Source organism: Eurypyga helias, unplaced genomic scaffold, assembly GCF_000690775.1.
Source record: "Eurypyga helias isolate BGI_N326 unplaced genomic scaffold, ASM69077v1 scaffold10132, whole genome shotgun sequence".
NCBI classification, from domain to species: Eukaryota; Metazoa; Chordata; class Aves; order Eurypygiformes; family Eurypygidae; genus Eurypyga; species Eurypyga helias.
Genome location: NW_010237832.1, coordinates 45,194 through 61,982, shown reverse-complemented (window position 1 = coordinate 61,982; position 16,789 = coordinate 45,194). Strand labels below are relative to the sequence as shown.

At 37.0% G+C, this 16,789-nt stretch overlaps 1 protein-coding gene across 1 annotated transcript in view; it reads right to left on the bottom strand.

The window, feature by feature from the left end:
* The window catches only part of LOC104506606 (E3 ubiquitin-protein ligase MYCBP2-like), a gene marked incomplete at both ends in the record, with an annotated part of 81,735 nt that overhangs the window by 28,611 nt on the left and 36,335 nt on the right, over window positions 1-16,789 (bottom strand). Inside the window, 4 exon segments of the mRNA XM_010147610.1 lie at window positions 1,406-1,523; window positions 7,620-7,701; window positions 8,110-8,229; window positions 15,094-15,201. Of these exon segments, the coding sequence (XP_010145912.1) occupies window positions 1,406-1,523; window positions 7,620-7,701; window positions 8,110-8,229; window positions 15,094-15,201 (428 nt within the window).

Genomic DNA, 16,789 nt, shown 5'->3' with positions numbered 1-16,789 from the left:
TACAGAGAGATGGACCTACAGTTCGCATACTGTACCAAAGTATGTAGTAAGAACTGCTGCAATGAACCTGTTCAGACTCCATCTACCTCACTCAGGCAAAGGAAATTCACTGCAGGCTAATGAAGGCAGGGTAGCTTTTTATTTAAAACTGTAAGGGAGAAGAAGCATGCATGTGCAGCAAATAGCCTCTGTCCAGCATGTTACTCAACTCTCTTTCTACATAACACTAAGTAAACTCAGTGAAGACATCTTCAAGAAACGTTTCAGCTTGTCAAACTTTTCAGCTTGTCTTGACTTTATGAGGCTTTCAACAAGCTTTCAAGCATTTCAAGCATTACAATGTTAAAACCAGACACATAAAACAGGCAGTCAAAAATTATTTTTTCTTTTAGCAAAAGATAAAAACCTCATTCAACAGACAGGCTTTTAAATCCTATTTTTGAGAGTGAATTTGGTTTTTCAGAGGCTAAGTTTCACTACAGTCAAAGCTTAAACTTGTTCAAGGCACTTTTGACAAAAACATGGACACCAAAGCTCTTATTTAAAGTTTGAAAACAACAAAATATTACCTAATATGAGTCATTTTGTGGCACACTCCCAATTCAAAACATGATTTTAAAAATTCTAAAATTTCAGTCTTTGTCTTTTTTAGTTTTTGTAAAAGGACAGATTTCAAGAGATGCAATTTCACTTCTGTGTGTTTGGTGGTACACAGTTTTTAAAGCATATAAAACCAGCTCAATACCTATACTCTAGCTTTTGCCAAAAGGACGTTAGTGGGAAAGCATGAGCAACAGATGACTGGAGAGACTGCAGTGAGGGGGTATTTCCAAAGACAAGCAGGCACAAAGGCCTACAGTCAGGACGAAGGGCAACTAAACGATGTGGAGGTGCTTATTCAGTGAATATAAGAATAGATTCTACATGGACATAAGAGAATATATGCCATGCAGGTACGAAAGAAGAGTACCAGAGTTATGCTGTTATACTGATCAATAATCTCCCCTCAAGTGTAAACATAACTTCTGCAACTCATTGTCATTTCTATGAAAGAAAACAGGACACATTTTTTTTTCTAATGAATGGAGATAATAGAACATGCAACACATACTTATTTGCATCCAAGCTTGCAACAATAAGAGTTTGAGAAAACTGGTCCACCTTATAAAATAACCCAGTTCTAAATCACCATCTTCATTAAAATAGAAAAAACCACCAAGAATCTCTGGCATCGAGCTTTTCTAATCATAACAATGTTAGAGGCCACATTTTTAAACATAACAGACACAGAAGAAGTCATGAGTAGCTCTATAAGAACAAGTAAAAGCAAACAGTTTTGACAGGTCGTTGAACAATACATAAACTATTAGCTTATTCTCATAAGTAAATGCAATTATTTCCTTACTGAGAAACTTCCAAATGTGAAAACCTGGCCATCCATTAAGAGAATAGCTGTATGGTTGCTCCCAGCAGTAACTTGTGTACTAGGACCTGGTAATGCTTGCACCAAAGTGGGACATCCCCTATATAAAAATAAATTAATTTTGTATCAACAAATGCTTATAAACATTTAACACGTACATTTGTATTATAAGGATTTCAATCACTGTGAAATACATTCACTATGTTCACGTACTATATGGAACCAGAGTCAAGGAACACCTTACATATTAGATGAACAGAGGTTTGAAAGACTCTACTGGATATTTAAGTTTACACCCTCTTGTTAGAGGAACCCAGGGCAACTACACCCTCTTCAGTTAAACTAAGAAATTAGCAAAGAATAAAAACAGTTAAGTTAATGTGTAATTGTAGGATTAATGTTTCTGTAGTTACACTTATATAACTGTATCTATATATGTATATAGAGTATACTGCAATAAACTGTAGCAGTAAAAGAATTCTGTAGTGAGGACACTGGTTAAACACTTAACAAACTGTTTGCGTTATAATGCAATCAAAACCTTATGTGGTTGGTAACCTTGTACAATTACCAGAAGCAATATTGCTATGGCCCTCCTGAGATCACCATCTGGGGAATAATAAAAGAAAGAGAAGATCTACCCACCTCCATCAGCTTTCTAATGGAGAATAAGGCATTAAAATCTGCTCTCCATCAAAATCATAAACTCAAGGAACAGCAAACCTCTCCAAACTTTTTTCCAGAAAGAAGTGAAAAATTATAATCTATGTGCCTTCCAAATATGGACAGGTATAAGAAAAATCCATTTCCCATTCCATTAAAAATGAAGGAAAACCAACCAAACAAACAAGACTATGTTCAAGAAGCAAACAAAGAAAACTTGAAGTGATGACTTAGAACAGAAATAGCAGGTAAGATAAAAAGAAAGAAGTATGAGATACTTACTAAACAAAATTTTTATCTATTTCCCAACAAAGTGAACAGGAGCCTACAAGAACTATATCAGACAAGGAATTACAAAATGAATGTCTACCTAGACTTCAAATTTAATTTGGACTTGGAAAGACTGTGAATTTGAAGAGCAAGTTATTACCAAGTAACTACGTTTGGGAAGTCTGACCTCACAGAACAGCAGCACTATTGAAACTTACTTTTAAACATGCACTTTCAAAAGTAGGTTAATCTAAAATAACAACAGATTGTTTTATGGTGGAATAAAAACACAGCGTCAGCCTATGGTTACCAAGCCATTGTTTAGCAGCTGATATGCAAAAAGGTGGGTTGTCTGCATGTTCTGATTCTGGTTGAATTGCAGGTGAAACAAAAGTCAAGGAAGTGGGAGAAACGATAGGCATTGTATGTTGAGTAAGGAAAGGGTACGTGGAAGATGTGAAGATATGGAAACGTGGAACAGAGGAATGCAGCATGAAGATAGGCTGATGACCTGAAGGAGAGGGAAAACAGGTAAACAGAAAGGAATAATTCCTTCGGGGTGAACGTAGCTACCAGTGGGTGACTCTAGTGGAGATGGAGAGACTGAAGGGTAGTATAAAGCAGAGGATGCACAACAAGACATTCTTGAATTTAGAAGAAATTAGGATTTTTAGAAGAAATGCACAGACACGTGGCTTTGGACACCAGTAAGATTATACACAGAGTAAAGTTTAGCAGCATCAATGAGGAAACATTTTAAAAACAGAGGAAACATTACATGTGCCTCCCATTAACTTTAAGGAAGCTCAAAAAGGCAGTGAAGCAGAAACAAAACATAATTAAGAACTAATCCAAAAGCATTCCCGTTAAATGGAAATATTTTGTTTGAAGTTTTTTTGTCTCTCTCAAAATTATGATAGCTGCAGGCATGGAAATATCAATCTTATACTTTAAAAAAAAGTGAACATTTAATCTATTTGATGCATAAAAGCTAAACTAATACCACCAAAACTATTTCTCTATTTTGCCAAATGAATCTATCATCAACGTTATTTGAATGCTGTATATGATATTCACTTGGCAGCAGCAGAGCAGAACCAGACAAACAACTAACGTAGAGATGTATTATGTTACCGTCTTAAACAGCTCTCTTATTAAGATCACCCAGCTTTACAAATGGCCAACTACAGTGTATCAACAGAAGAACTGAACAGGAAAAAGCTTAAGACACTTAACTACATCAAAAAATTAAAGTACAACTACAGAAAAATTTTTAACTTTCTAAATGGAGAAAGGATCTGGAAAAATACAATAAGCTGGTTTGACTGATGTATACGGAATTTAAAGCCTGTGAAACTACTGAATATTTCCCTATCCCTCTTAAATTCAACACCGAAAAGCTCAGAATAGACATGAGTCTGAAAGACTCTTTGAACACAGTTTTGACAACCAGGATTTCTCCATTTGAATGTAGTAAGAAAGCATGAAGTATTCTTCTGGGATGGAGTTGAAGGTCACATTGGTGTCAAACTCACAGATACTTTGGCTTCTGGATATGACACAGGTACATGACATAGGTCAATCATAAAAGACCAACCTCAACTATACAGAAAGTAACCTGAGATCCCTTGGGAAAGTGTAAGATTGCTGAATGAAAAGCAGCTGATAGACATGCATCAGCTATTTCAGGATGCTGCAGAAGTTCCAAATGCATTTTGGCTGTCCACACTGCAACTGTCTTCCATTCAGAAGGACAAGCATTCCTGAGACTAGATGTGATCTTTGAAAACCCCGCCTTAACTATTCGAGCAATCGCTGTCCATGGTACTTATCCAGGCAACAGCTGGCTGTCAGATATCACTTGGGGCAGCTGACCGTGGTGCTGTAAATTCAGGTTCACCATGGGCTGGTACTGTGCTTTGGGTAAAAGGAAACCAGGAGTAACTCCTGCCTATTGCAGGCAGATTTGGTTATTAATAAATAATTAATGATTTTAAAAATATTTACATTTTAGAGTAACCAGAAGTTTGGTGAAAATATGTAAATAAGACGTGCACTGCACTACTGAAGTAAATAATCAGACAATGCATCTAGAATCAGTCCTATCAGAGCTATTGTTTGTCTTCAAACAGAACATAGTTGACTGTCTATGGAAGGTCTGCTCAGTTTTCTTCCATGTTATTGTTGAAACTTTGGAAGCAAAACCACATGAGGGCTTTCTTACTTCAGTTGTCCCATTTTTGGAGCTTGACCATCAGTTATGTGCTTGTTGAAGTCAGTGCTTTGTACAAGAAATGCAGGCAAATTTTGAACAGCAACAGCAAGATCTTGGAGTTTTAAGTCCCAACTTATTGAGAGAAGCATCAGCAACAAGGAGGCCTCTGCCTACCCAAATACAAGAGAGAATATTTTTCAGCAAGGCTAGATACTGCAAAGCATTTCTTGCTTCCAATGAGTTTCTATTCACCAGCATCTAATTTGAGGAAAATAGAAGCAGAAAGTGAAAAATCCTTCATGTAATGAATAGCTCATCAACATCTGTCCCTGTGGATTTTACATCAGAAATTTTACACAGAAAACCTGTGCCGACTAGTTTAATAGCTCCAGCATACTGGTAGGGAAAAAACCAAAACTACCTCCCAGGAACCAAATCACCTGCATTTTCAAGTGGTCCATCTGCGAAGTCTTTACAGACTTTTGCTTGTCCCTCCACACCATTTCAGCTCAATTAACGATTTATTGAGATGCACATCATCCTGTTCACCTGCTATTTTGTTTGCTTGTGTGCATAAAAACCAGTTTAAAGTCCTTCCAGGGCATGTAATGTGCCTCACATTCCTACTGATGTGGGAGGAAGAATTTGTAGTGTTTACCCTGTTCTAATAGAGGAGTCCAGAATCCTCCTAATAGAGGAGAAAGACATGTCTGGACAAATGCGCAGAGTTCAAAACTGCTAAGCATTTTCAAGACTTTTTAAAATATAGTGTCACTACTAAATCTTTATGCTGCAAGATGGTAGTCTCTGAAAGGATAAGTCATCAATCGCTACCCAGGAACTTGCATCATTGCTTCATCTGTCAATGAAGATGACTCCCTCAGATGAAAATGAGAGTTGCTGCATTTTCCCTGACAGTTCTTGATTTCAGGGGCACCCATATTTAGGAATACGAGTTAGGCTGCCTAAGTATTACTTTTTTTTTTTCCTTCCCTCTCTCTCTCTCCAAGAAACAGAGCAGATTATCAGTTCCTGCGTTCAGAAGATGATGGTCTTCCTGAGTTCAATACGGGCAATGTGACACACTGCATGACTGACATACCACTGACCTGGCTGGAGCTGGCCATCTGAGCACCACTGCATCCCAACTGAGGTGGAACTCTGCATAAGGATTCCCTGTTTCCTTCTCTGAGTCCCTTACTGTGAGGACAGAGGAGAGATCTCTACTTAAAGCTGGAAAAAGAAGTACATCAATGAGGAAATTATCATTTGAATGATGGTGCTAAACAGCAATATAGTACTATAGCCAGTTCTCATGCACAGGACATACTCCAAATTTCTTCAAGGCTTTTTTCAGGCAGTGTCTAGGGTCTGCTGTGGGATGACACCAAGGTCAGTGTCAAGTCGTTCGTACCTCCTCAGCTTCCAGGCCTGGTCAAGCACTATCCTTTGGCACACGATGTTTCAAGTTCCCTTCTAGCATCTCACTTGGAACTACATTTGGTCTCCATCCACTCGCCTAAATAAGCAACAGATGTGAGGTCTACTGCCTGAAATTCTGACAGATACAGCAGATAGCCCCGATGCCTTCAGAAAAGCTGAGCGATTTCACCAAAGCTGGAAACTGGAGACACTAAGTTACCAGTACAAATGCCACTGCTGTTTGTGCCTCTTCAGACTTCAAAACAGAAACTAGCCCTATTCTAGTAGTGACTTGAATTGCCAGTTAAAGCAGTTGTAGCTTAGAACAAATATCCAAGGAATTCCAGGAATGAAAAACAGAGTACTTCCGTGATATGGCTGTACCATAGGCAGAAACAGACTGCATTCACCAGTCCAATGAAAACTGAGTAGGGGTAAGGGTTTAGAGACTACTATTAGGCACAGCAGTCAATACAAAGTAACACTTTCAGTAAACTTCCTTTCTTTCTTCCTTCTCCCCCTTTTGTTTAGTGAATCCAACAAAAGTTTTAAGATGATGAAGATTTCTTCAGGAACTTGACAAAAGAAATTATTTGGAAGTCTCCAAAGAGATTAGGAGGACAGACGTTCAGTAATTTTCATCTCACTGATGAAAGAGAAAGGAGAGAACTGAAGACTGGTTGTGGATGCTTCCCTCTGTATGCCTTTTACATAAGGATACTGCACATACACAAAGCCTCAACGATCACTACTATTCAAAATCCCATCTTGTGTGTTATATGGTATATGCACATGCCCAAAGAATATTATTACATTTTCTTTTATGGCAGGACATTGATTTTTTTACTTTAGTGAGTAGATAAGATACTAAGGATGAGATACTAAGGGTGATATTGACCTTCATATTAAAGACACCTATATTTAGTTATCTATGCTCCCACGGTAGTCAGTGGAGATCAAGCCCATAAAGTTTACAGAGCTACTGAGCATACCTAAAGTAGGTAAGTAGTGGGTGGTTAGTCAAACAGCTCTCCACACTCTGTTGACTTCTCTGTTTCCACTGACAGCAAAGAAAGCACACATCACACTCATGCTGACATCCAAAATAAGAGTCTACAAAACGCAGCTGAGACCCAAGCTTAGTGACTTAATTTTGGAGATTAATAATAAGCAAAAATGAGATTTTGTCATAACTGAACTACTATCAATTGTGTAACAGAAACAGGTTAATCTAGGTTTAGAACATCATACTATTTCAATTACTGCATATATAGTATTTCACAGAAATAATGAAATCTTCATGAGATTTCAGTGTCATTCTCTCATATGTAGGGAGAATTGAAGAGAAAAGCATTTCAAACTCACTTATCAAAGCTATGATAATAACTATGCATGTAAGCCTTCATGTATTAAACAAATTACTTATAGTGTACAACCGCACTGTTGCTGTATCATTGTATCTATATCCAGGGTGTTATGGGGAATAAGTGTGGAACAAGAGATTAACAACTTTATTCAAACAATATTTGAGTTTTCATATTGCTAGCTACAGAGAAACAGAAATATAGCCACTTCTTATGCAGCAGTACAGCAATACAGAGTCACAGCCTTTCATCACCAGCTCACCTGGAATTGACATCACCATGCCCAAGTTGTCCATGCTGCCCATATCCAAATGTGTAAACATCACCATTCTCCATCAAAACCACTGAAAAACAAACAAAAAAGAATATTTTTCTGACACATGCACATGTTAACACGGTACTGCACCAGTGCTGGTTAGCCTTTGTGAACAGCACAGTTAATAATCCCTACAGAAACACTAATTGATCTATACCAGATTCCACAACCCATCACAGCTAGCAGCTATTTGCAAGGCTAGAGCTCTGCCATGCAGATGTTTTCAAATGTCTCAAAAACTGCTTAAAAGCCCTGATGTATATGACACTTATGGTCCTTTTCACTCCCGTGTCCCGCATGACCACTGCAACCTTTTCAGCTTTTAACACTCCCGTGTACATCCTTATTGAAAATTAAACACAAAGCATTGAAAACACATAGAACAACAATAAAAAAATTTCTACGCTATAATTAACATTGATTTATTTGATTTTACCTGAATGGTGAAATCCACAACTGACTTGTACGGCTCGCAGTTCACAGTCAAAGCGGACAGCCCCAGGTGGATAGGTTGTGATTTTGCTGGCATCCTTCTCACCTCTTTCTCCACTTCCGTCTACAAACAAAACTTAGAATTACATCCCATGTCTTTTAAAGGAGTTATATTAAAAGTATGAGTACCACAAGAATAGTGTGCCCACCCTGCCATTTGTAAGGGAGGAGGAAAAATGAACAGAATAGTAAGAGAGACAGCTCAAAATGTAGCCTCAGAGTAGATGTGAAAGATGACAGAAACTCTACTTCTAAACAACCTAATACAAAGTTACACACTGGAAAACATCACATCCTCTAAAGCAGAAAATTCCAAAGAGCAGATAAGAATGACCAGCAAAACAGGAAATTCAAACAACTTCAGAGGTTTTGCTGAATAACCATCACTTTCATTCTTAGCGAAAATAGCATTACAAAGTAGACAGAAAGCGCTGTAAACTCAATAGGCATAGCCTGGTCTGGTTTTTTTCAATTCCTATTTGTTAAGGATTTTACTTGACTCCAACTTGGTAATTTAGTCCTTATTTCACCTAACTAACAATTATGTAACTCATTTCCAACAATGCTGACAGACTCACTGCTACTCTCCTATGTAAGATGGAGTTCTAGTCATCATTTCTGTGATTTCGTTCATAAGTATGAAGTGTATTATTGGTTCCTAAAATCAAACTGCCCTTGCATCAGATAAAAGTACTGAAGTGACAAGTAAATGTATTATTCATAAACTTCTTGAAAGCCACTATCTTCTCCAAAAATTAGAATGTTTTAAATTTAACAATTACAATATAATTAAACTAGATGATCACAGGACTGCAAAGGAAGGTGGGTTGCATAACACTACCAGGAAACCAATATGACGGAGAAACAGACATGTTCATCCCCATTAAAACAGCCATACCTGTGTAGAAAGTGGGCAATGAAAGCTCTAAAGAAAGTGCATTTTCACAGGGAAAAATTTTATATGTGACACTAGTCACACTGCCTCTAGCAGAGAAATGAGAGAAAACACATAAAGTGAAAATAAGGAGATTCCACATTCTCTGATAATTCTGACCGATTACTGCTTTATTAAAAAAACTGATACAGTGAAACAACTGCTGCTCAAAGCATTCAAGGTGTTAATTTAGATGTCTATTTAGAATTCATACATGTTTTTCAGAACAATCATTGCTAGAAGTCATCGTGTGCAGCATAGCACTTAGAGACTTACAAATCTTTTAGCCTTTATATAACTCTGGTTTTATACATATTGCTCAAACTTTCTTTACTTTTTATTGCTTGGAAACTGCTGATAAAGTCATTTTAGCACTTTTATTACAAATCAGTTTTAACAAATCTTACTATTCTGGAAACAAAGCTCTTGCTAGTGATGACTGAGTACAGAAATTATATGAAACTCCATGTAGTTTACATCTGTAAAGGAACCGTGCACTCAGGTATTAAGTAACGCTTTTGAAGAATTAGGTTTAATAGCATCAGTAAAGAATCTCTTTGAAATTGTGGGTTCTATCAAAAAGAATTACACTTGCATTACATATTGGATACGTGTGAAATGGAAACATGGTAAAGGAATTGTCTGGCTCTAAGAACTGCCATGGGATTTTTGAGGTTTTTCCAATAGCGTCAGTTATGTACTACCTGACTGCATGCACATGAGAGGAAATGTTTCTGAAGGTCTGTCTGCAGCAAACACAAAAAAGAGACAGAACCACTATTTAACAACAATAAAAAAACCTCTGCAAATACAGAATTTTTCTTCCTAGTCATGTAATTCTGCCTTAACATGCTTCTAGTATTTTAGTTAACAATCTGGCTGTTTCTCAAATACAGTACCTTTGAACTTTTTATGCCTACTTTTGTATTAAACTCTACATGCCAAAGTAATCAAGAGGTGGTTCTAGGGGTTAATATTGCCACCAGAACTATTTATTCAGCAAGCAGCCTACTTACTTCCCTCTTTCACAGAGCTTTTCAGAAAAGTTAATTGTTCTGGAATTCCACCTGTGGCCTCTGTCTCCCCTCCTCCCTCAATCACTGATGACTTTAATGAAAAATGCCAGCTCTCCCACGGTGCAAATGCACTTCAACAGTCACCTGCCAGGAATGCACGCATCCAATAAGTATGCGTCATGGCTGCACGCACTTCCTACAACGAAGGAAACGCAACACACAGCAACCATGTCACCTATGGACAGTCACATTAACAAAGTTTAGCAGAAGTTATATTCTGGTCATGTCACACTGGCATATGAAGTGATATGTAAGACACCTGAACAGGTACATGTGCATTTCCTGCCTCATCCTAAGAAAAAAAAACTGACCAAGTGCTTCAACAATTACTGATAAATAGTTGAGGATTGCCGTTTTTTCAAATGAAAAATAAGTGATACTGCCTTCAAATAGAAGATAACTCCAGATATATTCCCACTTTTTCCAAAGTTGCACATGAAAGAATAACACTGTATCACCCTAAAGGAAACACTAAGTACTCCTGTATAAGATGCAGACACAAGTGCATTCAAGTAAAACAAATTTTGCAATACCTTATCTGAGAAATAAACTTACTTTAGAGGAAAATGTTTCACAGAGCTGGCCTTTTCAAATTCCAAAGCTATTTTCTCAAAGCCTCTAAGAATGTAGGAATGGAAGCAACTGTCTTCCAAACATATCTTACTTTGCTTAAGTGTGAAAAGCAAACTGGAAACGGAACTCCTCTCAGCCTTCCTTGCATGGTTAGCAACTGTCTCATGAGTTTTGGATCAGAGGGAAGTAAATTATTTGGCCAGTAAACTCCTGTTTGCATTTACGTTTTGGCTGAGCTGAATGGGAACGCTGACACTGGTACAAAAACTCAGCACATGGTTATTACTGAGTTTGTAATTAGAATGCAAGTTTTTTACATTATCGTTGTGCTATACACTTGTGATTCTGTATATCAAAATTCACCTATAAGCTGAAATAAATGCTGTGGCAAACTCTCAAGTATCGAAAAGGCTTGTGTTTTTTTCTGCCCTTCTAAGATGGATGATTTTCACAACCACAGGTAGGTTTCTTTCTCTCCTGAACTACAGCCAAGAAGCTACAGTCACAGACTGTTTTGTTCAAGTAATGTTGTTGTGTAGAAGGCCTAGAAATGATAATCAAGGCATTTAGGACATCCTGTGAGGGTTTAACATCACAGATACTAACCAGTACACCTTGACTGATATGCTTTATTTGGGTAGTCACTGCTGAACTGAACAAAGGTCTGTTGGCAAAAGAGTTATTCCAAGAATTTTCTGTGTATTGTCATATTGCATTAAAGCTTTTCACCTGTGGGGAGAGGAAACACATGTAGTATCTTCAGAAGTCCTTTTTCCCTCCTCCAAAGATGGTCAGTGAGAAATAAAACATTATCACCATTAGAGCAACTGAGAAACACTAACAAAATGGTTTTCCTTAGGTCTGGACCAAAGGTCTGAGATGTCATTCTGTATCAATGTTGAGGGTTTTTTTTGCCAGCAGAATTCTCATTATAGGTTACAACTTCCCTTGCTGTTGGGACAGAATGAATTTTTTCTTTGATCCTGGAAAGCAGCTTTTTTTTTTTTTTTGGTGGTAGCAATATCAGCCAAAAGAACTTCTGAGCATGTTTCACAGAGTGAAAAACTGTCTTCAGGACTTAAGAATTTTCTAAGGAAAAGGTGGGTAGGAAGGTGTTGATTGAATTTCCAGTTATCTCATTTTTCTTCCCCAACTGTGTAAGATAACCAAGATGAAACCCCATCAGTTGTGAAGTCATTTATGGAGCCCACCCTTCAGTGCTGAAAGCAGGAAGCACTTCAGCGTGTCTCCCTGGTGCTTTCTTCTCTCTCAAAGAAAGAGCCAAAGTTTCTGTTCAGTGGTAGTCTAGTGGGATAACAGTGGAAGAATTAACTTGCCCTGCTTACAAGGCTCCATTCATTCAACCCGAACAGTCTCCACTTCAGTAGTAATTTTTTCTATGGCTCCCCTTTAAGGAACAGTTGTTTTGATATTACTTCTAATTAAATGAGTGTGTGCACTATTGCATTCGCGCAACGGCTGATGACAGCTTGTTCTATCGATGCAGGTTCAGCTTCATCTAACCCTTGTCCTTTTGAGGGCACTTGGTTTTATATTGTTTACAACATGTTTTTCATTGCTACTACTCCCAAATACATGAAAAAAGTGGTATTTGCCTGCAGAACCTTAAATGACTAAGGAGCCTACTTTGATTTTAATTGCTACTCAGTTCACTTCTACAGCTGAGAAATATCTACAGACTTTCATTGATTTTTTTTCACTCAGATGTCTAGTGAAGAAGTCCACAGGGACTGGAGATGAAGACTGGGAACTCACTAACTCATTAAAGAATGAGAATGAAGCAGAAGCTCATTTTTCATCTTAGTGTCAAAAGCACTCCGTCAATACCAAGAAGGTGGTACTTACTCCTTTCCATCTACCTGTGATGGAGACAGACACAGATCAGAAAGATTACGATTTTGCTTAATATTAATTTTCTGTAATAAGGATCTCGATACACAGACCCTGTAAATGTGAAATGAGTAGATGACAATGGCAAGCTTTCCAGGAAATGGGTATTTTGATGAAGCTGAAAGAGTTTTCAACTGGGCAATTCAAAAGAAGAATTCCACAAGTGAAAAAAATGTAGATTTGATACAAGTACATATCAAATACGCTTTTTAAATTAGGCCATAATTGTCAGACTTGAAGAAGCTGTTCACATTCAAGTTTGAATATCACTATCAAGAGAAGTTCTGCAGCTGCAGAGAGAAGAAGGAACAGGTACTAGCAAGTTTAGTACCAGCCTCATCGTACTACCAGTTGAAATAAGTTTTCCTTGCTGAAAGATCTTGAAGGTCTGCTTGGTGTGAAGAATTACATGATTCCTTTAGCGGAAACCTAGGAACGCTGGTTTGGAAAGCATCACATTCAGAAGTAAAACAAAAGAACATGCTGATTTCAATGTGATAGTGTCCTTTTACTGAAGTCAACATCCCTGCCTTGGATTGCTTGATAATTTACTATACACAGAACGTAAAAGCAAAGCAGCATGACTGATAAGAGGAAGTATGCTGCTTATCTTTTTCTTGATGGTCATCCTTTGAGAAGCAATCTTCTGAGGCAGAGAAGGGTCTCAAAGTTTACTTGTAAAGATGTCATAATCTTCCTTATCTGTTTAGCATGAGATGCAAAGAACTAGAAGAAACTGAACACGTCTTCGGATATAGCCTTCCTCATGGAAAAATTCAATTCTACGGAGTATATCTGACAAAGTCTTTCACCACATTACAGACCTTTACATTTTCTTACAACACCAAGAAGCAACGCAAGCCTCAAAGTGACGCTGATAAATATATCTGTTGTGAGGAGATACCTGAGCTGAAGTGAGCTCCAGCTACTAACACGTGCTGAGAAAGCACAAATGTAAGCAGGATGAGTGTACTCCTTTATGCACTACTTGCCTGTGAGGCTCAAGAGCTTGCAAGAGCATAACTAGCAGCAGTATCCAGCTCAAGAGTACTGGTCATCGGTAAACTGTTACTCACAGGTCACCATTTAGGTTCTGGATGTTTTGTCTTTCCAGCATCCCAATCTCTCCCAGGGAGGGGAGAGGTTATTCTATTTACAAATTAACCTCGTAATTGAGGTTACGATAGGTTATTCTATTTAATCCATCAAGACCTAAAGCACACGTCATTTTCCAAATAGACTGAATGTATGAATACTATGTAAAATACAAAGGATCAGATTCTCCTTTCACTTCCCTAAAATAAACATAAGATGATTTCATGATCCAGTATGCTCATAACTAGGTAGGCCTATCACCCATACATTGAAATCATATCCCAAAAGGCTTCACTGTCATACAATTTTTTTTACAAACATGCCAAATACTATCACTAACTTCTGTTAATTCAATTGAAATGCTACTCTAACAATTCTTTTCATATTTAGCTATTCTTTAAAAACTAAATGAAGCATTCCAGGCCCTCACCATTTTAGGAGCTTTCTACTTACTTTGATCAGATCTGCAATCTACATTTTAAACACGTATCCTTCATATATAAATACCTATGTACACCCACATCCACATACACATACGTACAAGCTACAATCAGATTTGACACAGCTTAACTTTACTAAATTCAGTTGACACTTTTAGCAATACAACACCTCTGCCTAAAAAATTTATTTAAAAAAAAATCACTTATAACTGAACAAATTACACGTTTAGAAACTTGAGGTAGAGCGAATTGGCCTTTCAGACATATAAAAATGTCAGAAATAGACACCTCCTTTCTTACATTCTGCAGAAGACTGTTTAACTCAAGAATACTGCAGCATAAAACATGCTTTGATTTGTATTCTCCGCATTCAAAGCTAGTAAAAAGAAAAAAAATGTCATTTATATTACATCATTTTTAAAAAGAGCTTGTTAAAAGGTATAAAAAAAAACCACCTATAAAAAAAATTTATGCTAGAATTAACAGGGCTGAAAAATTGTTACATTAAACCAATCAGCCCATATACATAACCCAAAGGTTCAAAAAAACTCAGTACAAATGCAACTCAGCAGTCAGTTGCTGGAAGGTGTTCACAGTAAAATTAAAGGACCTTGGTAATGAGACAGCATTAGAAATGAGAAGAGACACACAGAAAGACAACACTTATTAATAATAAGAAAAAAAAAGGCAAAGAAAAATAAAGGTGATGCAGACTACCAAACACACTTTTAAAAAATGTCAACATTTAAATGCGTTTTCTCCTCAGGTAACAAGATACTAGCAAGAAGAAAGGCAGAATCCATTTTGTGCAGTTCTTCTAAAAGACAGATTCAGCGCACAGAAGAAGTGACTGGGAAGATGGGCTTATTTCCACCCCAGCCAATGAAAAGACCAAATACCTTTGTGCTTGTCCCGTTTATGCTTTAGCTGTGCTGGATGGGGTCTGATTCTGGCTAGAGCCTGTTCTCGATGATTCATAAAAATAGGACCAGGAAATACAAGGGGGCCTGAGGAGAAACATTTTGCACATGCATAGGAAAACTCACAAAATGAAAGAAGTGTGTTAAACAAAATTCAAATTAAAAGCAATAAAAAAAAAGAATAATAATAGTTATATAATAATCTTGTTTTCCTAAATCCAAAAAGCCCTAAATAATGGAAAGTTGCCGTTTCTTGATAATAAGACCAAAATATTATGCAAAGAAACAATACATATTGCACCGAGACAGTTTAAGTTGAACTTTTAAGTATGCAACTATACTCCAAGCAATGGTAATACAACAGATTCAAACTGGAGTAAAAGTTGATAGCAAGTATCCATTACTGTCTTTAATAGCTGAAAGGTTTAATTATCATACCTTACATCTTACAACATCATATTCAAACTATTCATTTGGAACAATACCTTTATATTGATCCTAAATTTAAAAAACATAACCATACAACCCTTCTCAATTACCATATTTAAAATGCAGACTTATCACTTACAAAGAAAATATCTCTCCAAACACACCTGTTCCATGGAAAAAAAATTATTCAAATCATATGATTTTTTTCTTATCTACTTACTCATTTGAAACTCTATTTAAGTTTTTAAAAAATATTTCCCAACTATGTAAAGGTCTTCAAGAGATGATTTGTATTTGAAGAAAGCAGTGATGTATGTATTTAAAATTTTCTCCAGATTACTTTTTCTTTTTAAAATCTGGACCCAAACAGTGCAATATTAAGTTTAACTGAGGCTGATTTTACGTAGATCATGGACCAGCAATTTGGCCCTTAAAACTGTATTTTTCCTGTATTTTAAAAGGTTAAGCATGTCAACAAGATTTCTTTGGAGGCATCTCCTTCTTCCTGAAGTCTCACACTCAATGGAAACCATGAATCAGGAGCAGCTAATTCTGCCACTCTTATCATATTCCATAGGTTCACTGACCCAGTCTCTACAAGGACTTTCAAAAAAATCCCATGAAAAAAACAACTCACCCCAAATCAGGTTTTGTGTCATGTTATAAACAGTTTATGTGAAACCTGGAAAACAAGTATTTCTCCCTCCTTCACCAAAATCGTTGACACTATTTCCTCAGCTGAACTTTACTGGCAAGTTCATGTAACTTTTCACAAATGCTCACTGTCTCAGGTTTCCTCCTGCCAGCTCTAGTCCATCTATTCTTCCACTAATACTAAGCAGTATGAAAAGTATTTCAAGTGGAAGTTAGGCCAAACCTATCTAGCTTTAGAACCTTCAGATGAAAAAATTCTGTCCTTATACAAACAAGTTCCCAAATTTTAGCATTAACTTAAAAAAAAAGAAAACTGAAATAATTTTAAAAACCACTACTGCATTTCCCCCTACCTTTGCCATTCATACAAGTGTTAGCTAATATAATGGCCAAAAGCCTCATTAACTATGTTTCTACACACAGCATAGATTTTTGGGTTTGGTTCTACTGTATTTATCTAGACTCTCTTTACCCAGAATAGGTCTCTTTGTTAATTAATAACTCCTCTTGATGATCAAGGATCTTTATTTGCTTTTGCTTTACCTTCATGCTGCAGATTCGTCCTTTAGTGGTCTTGCTATTGCTCACACTT